The 12,764-nt window shown below is 44.6% G+C and overlaps 1 protein-coding gene across 3 annotated transcripts in view; it reads left to right on the top strand.

Moving 5' to 3' along the window:
- The window catches only part of LOC137431403 (sentrin-specific protease 1), a 91,844-nt gene that overhangs the window by 58,308 nt on the left and 20,772 nt on the right, over positions 1 to 12,764 (top strand). For all 3 annotated transcript variants that reach the window (XM_068122701.2, XM_068122699.2, XM_078781983.1), the window contains 3 exons: positions 406 to 546; positions 12,102 to 12,233; positions 12,486 to 12,689. In XM_068122701.2, coding sequence (XP_067978802.2) covers positions 406 to 546; positions 12,102 to 12,233; positions 12,486 to 12,689 — 477 coding nt within the window. The remainder of the gene's footprint in view (positions 1 to 405; positions 547 to 12,101; positions 12,234 to 12,485; positions 12,690 to 12,764) is intronic.

Below are 12,764 nucleotides of genomic sequence, written 5' to 3'. Positions count from 1 at the left end.
GAAGCAGCTAGCTGAATGTGGAAGATACCAGGACTCGACTGACTGCAGATATCGTTGCGTTGGAGAGTTCAGCTTCTATGCTATGTGAAATGCAGCTCTAAGCAAACAGTGGGTAAAATGTGAGGAAAGAGCTCCGCAAAGGTTATATTGCTCTTGGGATATCCCTCATCATATTGCTTTGTTCTTTCCTTCTTCAAAATTCTGCTTTTTCACTCTTGTAATTATTTATCCCTGATACTGAGACGTATTTACATTTACATTTGTTTCGCTCCACAATGCATTTTTTTTTTTTTTTTGTGCCGAACTGACTTAAGGATGTATAGAACAGCCCAATAGACCTGGGTTAGGTCGGGCTATTGGTTAAATGCACATGTTCAATGCTTACCTTCTGTTTCCTGCCTCCAGAGAGCGCAGGCAGAGTGGGATCTGGAGAAGAGTATTCGTATTCGGCTCTCTTTGGCTGAGAAGCAGGTATTTGAAGAGGTTCTCAAACCTGAGACGTGGCATGAAGACCCAGCAGAGGAAGAGTTTCCATTACTGTCTGAGGTACTACCCAAGATGGCCTTATTACTAGTTCTCTTCTTTGTCTTCTTCCCCACCCCCACCCCCACACATCTGCAAAGCCATTCTTGATCTGAAGGTCAAGTTGCCGGACTTTCCTGTTGGTTGATTTTCTTTTCAACTGTTAGTGTGTTGTTCTTAGATCTGCCATATGGAAATTAATTGGGTTAATAATTGAGGAGTTGGAGGGAGTAGGCAGTCATGGTGGTTTTCCATCTTGCCTTTGTGGAGGCAATAGAATCACAGGCCCTTAAACTTTCATGTATCTCTCAATTATAGATTGAATCATGGAGCTCGCTTCTTCCTCACTCAATTGCAGTCGTCTTTGTAAATGAAGACCAGACTGCGGCATAATGATAAAAGCATCCGCTCTGAGTCTGGTTGGTTGGTGGTTTGAATCCTGGCTGAGTCCCACCCAAAACTCGTACAAAAGGAACTAATATGTTGACATTTGCCATGATAAATTCTGTAGAAAAAAAACCAAGACTATCACCTGACGTATGGTAAGAGAGTGGTTTAAGAGTTGAACACTTCTCCACACAGAGGTTGACTATGTGTTTCTGGGGCCTAAAAAGTAAGGATAAGTGGCAGGCTACATCTCCAGCGCAAATGTGTCAACAGTACTCCATGAGAGGACGTATAGTTGTCTTGTACTACAAGTACAAAACAGCATCAGGAGGTACAGTTATTGATGTAGGTAGACTTTTTGGAAAACGAAAACTTTGTTTAATCGACATTGTCTGCTGGCACTCAGGGCAGCTAGATTCAAGTGTTCTGGCCTCAGTCAACCTGACTCGTTCAAAGGAGATAGTAATCGCTTACATAGACAAGCAACTGGAAAGCCTTCCACCAACTGTCAAATATGTCTCCATATGGTCTGATGGACCATGGTTGCAGTTCAAAAACCATTGTGTGGCAGCATGTATTCCTCAACTGCAGGAGAAAGATGGAGTAAAGATAAAGTGGAATTACTTTGCCGCATCCCATGGAAATGGCCCTGTCGATGGAATTGGTGGGGCAATGAAGAGACATGTCTGGTCGCAAGTGCTTGCAAGAAAGCACACTGTGCAAAATGTGCATAGTTTTGTGAAAGCTGCAACTGGAATGCTGAATGCTGAAGTTAAAGAATTGTCACCCAATGACATTGCTAAGAGGGAATGAATTCTTGAAGCTTACTGATGTGTTCAAGAAGGCTCCACCTGTCCAACATGTTGCGCACATGCATCACTTTGAGATTTCCCCTGTGGATAATGATACTACCTTGTCTGACCAAGGACATGAAGGACATTTATAAATACTCAGCTGATAATGACCCACCTAACATGACAATTGATGATGGCCACTGGTGTCTGGTCGAGTACGAAAGGGAAATGTTTCCAGAGGTAGAAACTGAAATTGGCATCCAAAATGATTTCAAAATGTCAGTGATGGAACCAGCAGGAGAGAACTGGAAGTGGCCCACTTCAAGGGACGAAATATTTTATCCCAGGGACAAAATGGTTGCCAAGTTGACTATGCCAGAAACAAACACTCATGGGCATTTCAAGTTTGCAGCAAATTTCTAGTTGTTTCAAGAACTTTGACATTTCGGTCACAAATGAAATTTGACATTTCATGTTGTTTTATTAGTTATCTTTTTTGCAGTTTTGACATGTTTCGAGTACTTCGGGATTGAATCCCAAGCATGACATTGATTGATTAGGATGTGTTACGGATCCGTCACTTACACCTTTGTTGTTATTATTTACTTGTAGGATTTTTAGTTTGTGTTAAGATTTTTGTGTGAAAGGGAGATGACTTTAGTAAAAGGTGAAAATATATGTTTGTGAAGGAAAAAGGAAGACGCGGAAAAGAGGCCGGAAGAGGAGAAAGAAAAAGTCGAGAGAGAGAGAGAGAGAGAGAGAGAGAGAGAGAGAGAGAGAGAGAGAGAGAGAGAGAGAGAGAGAGAGAGAGAGAGAGAGAGAGAGAGAGAGGAAGAAGAAGAAGAAGAAGAAGAATGAGGAGGAGGAGACGGCCATGAGAGTTATACAGCCGTAAAGTCGCATTGGGGCTGCGAGGGGACTTTTTTGATTTTTTTTTGATAGTTTAGGCTTCCCAGGGGATGGATTTGCCCGTGACATCATCCTATATTGCAATTGCAATTAAACCTGCCTCTCAGGTTTTATCACCGAGAGTGAGTTATTGTTGGAGAGAAATCAAGCACCTCCATTACAGGCCGATACGCCATTTTGTCCTCGAAGAGGCTGTCCACTTGATGAATCTTGTTTTGTCGTTGGGATTTACATATCGACCTGATTGTGTTGATTGGCGTTGGTTTACATATCGGCTCTATTCCAATATCGATCTCTCACCTCATAACCCGTCTGCCGCCGTGCCAATACCTGCCTGTTCTCGTCGTTCTGCATGACTTCACCCTTCAACCAGCATGGGCATCCGTGCACGTACTTTGGGGAATGTTACATTAAACTCGCGTTTGTCGTATCGTGAGTTTATTGTTTTGAGGGCATTGGGGGAATGATGGTGCCATCATATGTATTGTTCATTTGATACAAGTGATATTTTCATGGTACTTTCTTTAATAGTGTTATTATTGTGTATGTGAGAGTTCTTAATACAATTACTTGTTTTGTTCTACAATTGCATTGGTGTGGTTTTGCCATGGTTTATTTTAAAAAAAAAACACCTTTAGAGGCCATTTTTCCCCGCAAAGTGGGGGTTGGCCTTTTTCGGGGACCGTGGTTGTTGTTGTTTTTTGGTCCCCTTTTTGAAGCAATGTTTTACGGCCGGATGCCCTTCCTGCCGCCAACCCTGTTTGTCGCCTTTTTATGACATACAGGGAATTACCAGTGAACTGGTACTCAATTTGCCGAACTCGGAAGGATGACAGGCTGAGTCAACCCCCCAGGCATTAATTCAGCGATCGACCGGGATTAGAACCCAGGATCCTTATTTTTTTTATTTTTTTTGTGTACAGAGGCGAGGCTCGTGAAAGAGCTAACATTTATCAAACAAACAAATCAAACAAACAAGCAAACAAAGTATATAAAAAGGGGAGCGGTCGACAAGATGGGGAGAGAAAGGGAGGAAGCACACAAACACAACATTTGAGAGCAGGGACATCGGGAGATGTTTTTGGAGGGAGAGGGCCTGGGGGGAGGGAGGCAAGATAGGTATAAAACGCAAGGACACCAAGGACTTCCAGGAAAGAAGTCAAAAGTCACCTCAAAAAAGTGGATTTGGGGTGAAATTAGCGGGGGTAGAAAAGATCAAGGTTTTGGATTGGGGAAGATAAGAGATGGTGGTGAACAGCCGTTTTAAAGACCTGGAGGGAGGAGTGGGATTGAAGAGAGTGAGGGAGTTTGTTCCAGAGGCGGGAGAAAAGAGGAATGAAGGAGTGAAGGTGAGCAGAGAGTCTTGATTTTGGCAGTTTCACCATAAGAGGGTTGCAGGCAGATCTTGTGCGACCTGCAGGAATATTTGGGGGACAGAGCCCAGAGAGAGCTGGGGGAGCAAGGCCGGAGATGAGTCGGTAGAAGACAGAAAGACCACCAACCTGCCTGCGGTGATTAAGTGAAAGGCCCTCGGAGATAGCGTCATCGCGGGAGATTCCAATGATTCTGAACGCTTTGGTTTCAACAGCGTGAAGACGAGATAGGTGTGAGGCAGGAGCACCAGCCCAGAGGGGAGAGCAGTACTCCATTGAGCTGCGGATGAAAGCCTTGTATGTGTGAGGAGCTCAGGTGTGCCAAGGAAGGACTTCGCACGACGGAGGATGCCCAGTCGGCGACTGGCTTTGGAGGCCGGCTTGGAAATGTGGTTTTCCCAGGAAAGATCATGGCAGATAGTGAGACCCAAAAGCTTGAGTGACGGAACTTCTTGGAGAGGATTTTTCAGAAAGTAGATGGGAGGGTTGTCCAGTCGGTCTTTTCGGAGAGACATCGTAAGAGTGTGAGATTTGTCAGGATTGAAAGACATGTTCCACTTGTTTGCCCAGTCTGTGATTTTGTCCAGGTCTGCAGAGAGTGAGGAGGCTGCAGACTGCCGATCTGAGGGATGAGGAATGGAGCGGCAGAGAGTAGAGTCATCAGCAAAGAGATAGAGAGGATTTTCAAGAGAGTCAGAGAGATCATTGATGAAGACCAGAAAAAGCACAGGGCCCAGAACACTGCCTTGGGGAACTCCAGCCTGAACAGGAAGAGGAGATGAGAGAAACCCATTCAGGGCCACACGTTGACGACGACTAGAGAGGAAGTCCGCCAGCCATGCGTGGAGATTTCCATGGATACCAAAGGAGGAGAGTTTGGTGAGCAGAGCGGGGTGCCAGACCGTATCGAAGGCACGTGATATGTCGAGGGAGACAGCTCTAATTTCCTGTTTGGCATTGAGGACCTCCATCCATTGTTGAGACAGCAGAAGCAGCATGTCCAGAGTAGTGACCTGGTCTGAAACCAAATTGATGATCAGAGATCAAGCCATTGGAGAAGAGGAAAGATTTCATATCCGAAGCAATGATGGATTCCATGATTTTGCTGATAATTGGGAGAAGGCTGATTGGTCTGTAGTTGCTAGGATCTGTTTTTGCATCTTTTTTGTGCAAAGCAGTGATGTTGGCTGATTTCCAAGCAGATGGCAGTTGACCTTGAGCAAAAGAGAGGGTGAAGAGAACAGAGAGAGGGAGTGAAAGAGCGGAAGAACAGGATTTTAGGACCCGTGGGCTGATGCCGTCAGGTCCAGTTGCAGAATCAGAGTCGAGGGTTGACAGAAACTTTTCCACCTTGTCAGGAGGAAAGGACACGGAGTCCAGGAGCAGCTGGGTACGACTGAGTATGGTGGGTACAGAGAGGGATGGGTTTGGGACACAAGATTTAGAGGCAAACACAGAGTTGAGGCATTCAGCTTTTTCACGTGCGGAGTCAGCTGTGTAGCCGTTTGAGGTAAGGGAGGGGATGGAGGGGGAACAAACACCAGAAACAGATTTGACCAGACACCACCAGGATTTGGAAGAGGGAGACAGATAAGAGAGTTCGGTCCTGAGAACGGAGAGATATTGTTTCCTGGCTCTCCTGAGGGTGGACACACTTGTTTCGGGCTTTGTGAAAGAAATGGGATTTCCTTCCGTTGGATTTGCTTTCCAGGAGAGGAAGGCAAGTTGTTTCTGGGCAACAGCCTCACCACAAGATTCCGTGTACCATGGACGGGAGGAAGGGTATGACAACTGAAGACGAGGTGGGATAAATCTGTGCATGAGAGAGAGCAATTTACTTTGGAAGAATTCTCAGGATGAGTTGATGTCAGAGGTGGTAGAGATGGGAGACCAGTCCAGATGATTGATGGCTGCTTGAAGACCGTGCCAGTTGGCTTGAGTGAAATGCCATTCGCAAATTCGCAAAACGCAAAACATTCGCAAAAAAAACGCAAATCCTTGGATCCTAAGCTGGCACCCTAGCCGCTAGCCCAACACCAGGTTTATTAGAACACTCAAAATAACAAATCTTTGTGCCGTGTTCCCCCTCGAGACTGAGGGGCACCGACCGTAACCAGATTTTGGGAAGGTAACATGTAGCAGATGGTTATATGTTGTTGTGTACAGTATTTATTGCCAGTAGTTGTATATAATAGCAGTTTGTTCCGTTCGTATTCACATGGTTTGTGTTCATTAAATTTGATGATGTAGGCCTGGCATGTGTGCAGACAGGTATAACATACTGAGAGTCCATGTCAACAAATAATTAAATGTGAGCAAAATGAATTGTCTAAAATGGACATGGAATTGCCCCAACCAGGTAATTTAAAGGATACCGAGGAGGTGCCACTGTCCAACTGACACTCAGATAGAGCCAGCAGGTCAGGTGAGTTAATCTGACCAGAAGAAAAGTTGGAGTTTGAGGCAAATTTCAATAGGCAGTCGGGTGGGGGGGGGGGGGGGGTGTGTTAAAGCAAAAATCACCCTGACTAAAAATAAAAGAAACATTACACCAGCACTCTGTACCTCTGCCAGACTGAACAGTTCACCTTTTGTATCCCACTGGTAGTCTGGATCTGGATTCGGACCTGAACCGAAGGCTAATCGCTTATTGTCGCCTAACCAACTCATCTATCAAGTTTTGTCATAAGTCGTCCACAACTTTTTGGAATATCGTGTTGTATATCGTTTTTGGCCCTATCACTAAATGGTGAAGAATCACTTATAATTATTAAATTCTCGTATCCGGATCCTCACCAAAGTCTAATCATTTCGTCCTTGTCACACACCCAACCTCGCCACCAAGTTTTGTCCGCATCCGTGCACAACTTTTTGAGATATCCTATTCACAAACAAACGGCCAAACGGGAAGGCGTAAGGTAGCCTGACAGGTATGATGAAAATCGAGAGAACCTTGACCTTTGAACATGGTCATTTTGACGGCATCTTTCCCACTATCCATTTGTAGTTCATGTTTTAATATAATTTGTGGTGAGTTTGACGTCACGTAGTGCATACACTTTTGGTCGTAACTGTTTTATGCAAATGACGTCACTTTCACCTTCACTTTTGACATACATAGTCAACTAACATTGACAGCCTCACATTTTGTCCCCCGTCGCACCGCGGAGCGAAAGGGGGACTATGGTTTTCCCGTCCGTCCGTCCGTCCGTGCATGCGGGCGCTCGTGTGTACGTGTGTACGTGCGTGCGTGCATAAGCGAAGGACCGCATTTGAATTTGGTGTGTGGGTGCAACCCACGTCAAAATCCAAGATGGCCACCACCATGTATGTCTGAACATTGTGAGCGGAATATCTTGAAAAATAAGCGAAGTACCAACTTCTAATCTGGTGTGTGGGTGTATCTAGGCACAAGGAAGAACGCTATTGAAAATTGGGTCGCCACGTCAAAATCCAAGATGGCCGCCACCATATACATGTCTGAACCTTGTGAGCGAAATATCTTGAAAAATATGCGAAGTACCAACTTCTAATCTGGTGTGTGGGTGTATCTACGCATAAGGAAGAACGCTATTGAAAATTGGGTCGCCACGTCAAAATCCAAGATGGCCGCCACCATGTATGTCTGAACCTTGTGAGCGAAATATCATATCATAGCATGTTTTCTGCGTCTTCCACTTTGTCAACTCGCATCACTTCCCCGACGGGGGACCTAGGCGTAACGCTTGTTTCCTTTGGAATCCTCTGGTAAAGTTTGACGAAGATAGCTGAAAGCCTTCGCAAGTTATCGAACTCGCAGACAAACATATATAGCCCAGGAGCATTAGGTTAGGACCTCGAAGAAATTAGTAGAAAGCTGATTCTTTGCACAGAGTTTCAGAATACCATGTGGATGCCCACAATATATAGTCCCACGAGTCCCACCTTGTGGCATTTTAAAAATTCAATATGGCTGCCGGTTGGATGGAAAATACATAAATATGGATAACTTCTGCCTAGAACCTCATAAAAGTGTACTTTTCGTGGCTAAATATATGTTTTAGCACACCAGAATTTTAATACAATATATTTCAGTGACCTCAGATAATGATATGTAGATATAATCCAAGATGGCTGACAAAATTGCTGCTGCTGTAATGCAAAAAAACATCAAAATCATGATAAGTTAAATTTGCTATTATTTTATTTAATGCAAAATGTTTCACATTGTGACCACAAGGCCTGCAAGAGGTAAACAACACATGGGGATTTGACATTTAATTACAATACGACACAAAAGCAGACCAACTCTTTGATCCCAGTCATCCCAACCTGATTCTAGTGTTTTGGACAGTACCGTGTTAACTGAATGTCACTTTTCTTATTCCTGACTTAAACACTGTTATCACCCTCTAAATCAATGTCCCGAGAGTTTTTGCAATTATGGCCATTACAAACAGTACACAAGAGGGTACACTCCAGACCAGACTTGTAGCAAGTGCATCGTTTTCCACACCCCGCCTTGCATCCACAAGATATCATTTTCAGTACTTTCTCAGGGGCGACAGGCCTATCAGTCTCGATTGGAACAAGTAGTCCCTCTCTGTACTGCCACCCCCACTCAGTTGGCAGCAGTTCATTCCCCTGCCACTGCTGAACAGCATGGTATGCTCTGTAGCTGTGGAATTTGGTAGCTGCCGAAGTAGGTGGGAGCGATTCCAGCTTGAAACCAGATGACGTCAAAGATGTTCTCTGGATTGATCGGAAGTACATGAGATATCGGTATTTATCCAGTGACTTCGATCGAGCTGCTCCATACAGCTTCAGCAGAAACAGCTCTCCCACTCTCGCTATTTCTTGTTGAGTGCTTTTAGATCGAGAGAAAACACTCAGGCAATCACAGTTGTCACCATTATCCAACACTGCAAGAGCCTTCTTCTTCCCTTCATTGTAGAGGGCAGAGACGGTATTACATCCTGTTATTGAATGCACAAACATCAGGTGTTGCTTGATGTTCTGGAAGGCTGCCTGAATTGCCCCTATAGAGTACACTTGCAATTGGTTCCATCCAAAGAGCATATGGAGGTCCATGTCTGTTGTAGCTTGTGCTACCAGCATCACAAGCAAATCGGTATCGGTCCCCACAACAACAACCGGTGCTGTATCTGCTTTGGCAGTGTCCATGGCCGTTGATACAATCAGGCAATCTGCATCTGCAGTGCTCTGCTTGACATTCACACCTTTGGCTGCAAATCTTTCCATCATCTTTTTAATCAGTTGATCCTTGTTCTTGCCATTACCCAAAAATGCTTTTTTTCTTGTGGTGGTTTTAATTTCCAGCTCAAACAGAATATCAGCTGATGTGTTCTGTTGTGCTCGTCGCTGCTGTTCTGCTACTTTTGTTGACGAGTCACTGCCATACCCATCAAACACGATTATGGTCTGCATCCCATAATGTTCAAGTACGTACAAAACGTAGTGGTCACAGACCTGATCATATGTGGCATTCTCAGGCCAGGGCAAGCTTTGAAGGAGGTGACCCCCATCGAGGATGAAGCGTGCTCCATCAGGAAGGCTGAGGTGGACACTCACTTTAGACTTCAGGATACTTGCCAGGCCACTCTTCACATTCTTTCTCATAAGCCCTTTATCGAACAAGGAGGGTGGTTGTTTGGCAAATTCATGAAGGAGATATCCCTCCATTTCAGCACTCCTTGATCACGCATGTGACCCTTAGGAATAGTAATGTGCTATTCACCTCCACCTCAACGCCGCGAACAGTGATCTTGTTTCTGTCACCACTGATACTAGTCACTCGATCGTTTCGTTTTAACTTCACGTCGGCATACGTTTTGCCCGTCATCGCCGAAGCTGCCTTGGTGCCAACCGTAACCGCTTGATCCGCATTTACATTTTTGCCGGCAACCACCCCACTTGCTATGTTGACTAGGGAGTCATGTTCTCCATATGAGAACGGAGAGTGCACTTCCAGCCACTGCAAGAAAGTCTCGTAGTCTTTCCTGTCACGAGCTGTGCTGCTGGTGCACAGGTCCACATGCTGGTCAGACGTGTGACTATGAACCCCAGTGAAATCTTCCAACGCATCACAAATTGGGATACATCGGGGCATGGCATGAACCCATTTGGCTATTGTGCTGTCTGATTCCACGACCATGAGCCAGACCTCCAGATGTTTTCAGCAATCGCATCAAATTTTGTTCGATTGTCTGGTCGCTGAAATTGCCACTCCAGAACTTTTCTGTCCATCGAATGGTGAAGAACCCTCTTTCTGTGTAGTTATAGAACTGCACTGAAGACATGGTACTTTCAAGGTCTTTCATCTGGTCAAGGTAGAGGCGGGCAGACTTAGCATACGCAAGGTGACCAGCAGCATGGAACAGGGGGATCATTTCACTGACTGCCTGCAGATGCAAGTCCCAATCCCCAATGCGCTCTGTTCGGATGAAATGCCTGATCATGGACACTTGCTTCAAATATTCAATCCATAGTTGACCGGTTCTACCTTGCTTTTCTGCCTTTACCATGAGAGCATCCATGATATCACTGAGCTGGTTGACACATTCCTCATCTTCCAGACTTGACGTGGGGCATTCCCCATTCAGCAGGGCTTTGTGAATAGCCTTAAGATGGGGCAGATCCACACCACTGAGATCCAATCAGGTTGGTCAAGTAATTTTGACATTATGGCAACTGAAGACAAAAGATGAGCGCGGAGTGCATGAGCATATGCATGACCTGTCATCATATGAATCACAGTGTTTGGAGCATACACTGTCTCCCACAGATCCTCTAAACCACTACCACCCATTACATATCCAATTGCTCCCATATATGACATGAGTAGATGAAAACCCCCAAGTCTTTCAACAATATTCTTCAGACCTGGGTAAGAGGATTTCACAATTTCAGCTGCCTTGATATAGAGGGGTTGGTCAAATGTGACAGGACAAAGATCCAGTCCATACTTTTCAGACAGCTTCTGGGCGAAACACAAAGCAGAATAGATGGTGTCAGGTTGAGATGGATCCTGGTTAATGAATGGCAGAATATGAATCTTACTCATTTCGTGATTTTCTCCTGTCACAGCACATTGCATAAAGCCACTCCATGACGGACATTGTGACACAGGGATACCCAGAGAGAAGCTTACTCACCAGATATTATCCAAGCATTCAGATAATTTGAGGAGGGGTGGTTTGGGTTTGGGAGGTTCATTGGGCCCTATTTTGATGGACTTGAACCCTGGTGCAGTTTTCTTTTTGTACACTTTGATTGGCACTTGTCCAAATTGACCAGTTTGGGCAACATTTTTGTCAACTCCCTCTCTACTGGTAGTGGCCGGTTCCTCACCTGTAGGAGTAACACATGCAATACCACCTAGAACATGCCACGTACCATGCGGCCATTTTGTCGGCCATCTTGGATTATCTCTGCATATCATTATCTGAGGTCACTGAAAGATATTCTATTGAAATCCTAGGATGCTAAAAAATATATTTAGACATAAAAGGTGTACCTTTATGAGGTTCTAGGCTGAAGTTATCGCAATTTATGCATTTTCCGTCTAACCGGAGGACATCTTGAATTTTGAAAATGCCACAAGGTGGGACTCGTGGGACTTTGTACTGTGGGTATCCACATGACATTCTGGAGCTCTGTGCAAAAAATCAGCTTTCTACTAATTTCTTCTCGGCTTCCCCTTCATTTTTGGCTAATGCTCCTGGGCTAATAAGCAAACAAACGAGACAGAACGACATGTGACCGAAAATTTAAAATTTTCGTCATAACCAAACAGACAGAGGTGAAAACATAACCTCTTGGTAATAATCTTATCTGAATTCTCAATTTCCGTGTTTGAAGGTAATAATCAATGTGTCTGAACAGTGTCTGAAGGTAACAATCTTGGTCTTATACAATCATCTAGCAGACCTCATAAATACTGGATGTTCCGTCATCGTCGTGTTCCGAAGGACAGTGACTTGTTGCCATGCTTGAGCTAATTTTTGTATTCAAAATCTAGGCTGATGGAAGGGTGGCATGGCAGCTGTTTCTTTTTGGTGAAGATGGTTCAAACTGCTTCGGTGCTCAACAATGAACTGCAAATATTGATTCACAGAAGATGGAGGAGGAAGTGGACCGTGCTCTGCGGCCAGGAAATGCGGACGAAGTTCTCTCAGAGGCGTTTCGACAGACCGTCACGCGGAAGGACATAAAAACCCTCCACCAGCTCAATTGGCTCAATGATGAGGTTAGCCTGGACCTAATTTGTGTTGTACTTATTACCTGGTTAACAGACACTCCACATTGATGTGATTGCTTGCTTATTTATACATTTTTGTTTGTTTGTTTGCACGTATAATAAATTGCATTGTGTGCATTTTGCTGGAGATCCCACTTAGTCCTGTAATTGCACAGGGATTGTGATTGCATGTATTGAACCTTCATTAAATGATACGCGTAAAGGTGTATCTGAGAATAAGACATCTATTCTCTTCTGAAGGTCATAAACTTTTATATGAACCTCATCATGAAACGCAGCAAGCGGGAAAATCTTCCCAACGTCCATGTCTTCAACACCTTTTTTTATCCACGCATACGGAGTGGTGGGTTCCAGGGCATCAAACGATGGACGAAGAAGGTTGACATCTTTGCGGCGGACATTATCCTGGTTCCGGTGCACCTGGACGTCCACTGGTGCCTGGCTGTAAGTTGTGCTAAGTGTTATTCTCTTGCATTGTTCACATAACCTTTTGTTTCATGATTTTTTATTTTTTATTTT

The sequence above is a fragment of the Myxine glutinosa genome, chromosome 7 (assembly GCF_964187855.1).
Source record: "Myxine glutinosa chromosome 7, kmMyxGlut1.1, whole genome shotgun sequence".
NCBI lineage: Eukaryota > Metazoa > Chordata > Myxini > Myxiniformes > Myxinidae > Myxine > Myxine glutinosa.
This window is presented reverse-complemented; position numbering and strand designations above follow the sequence as displayed.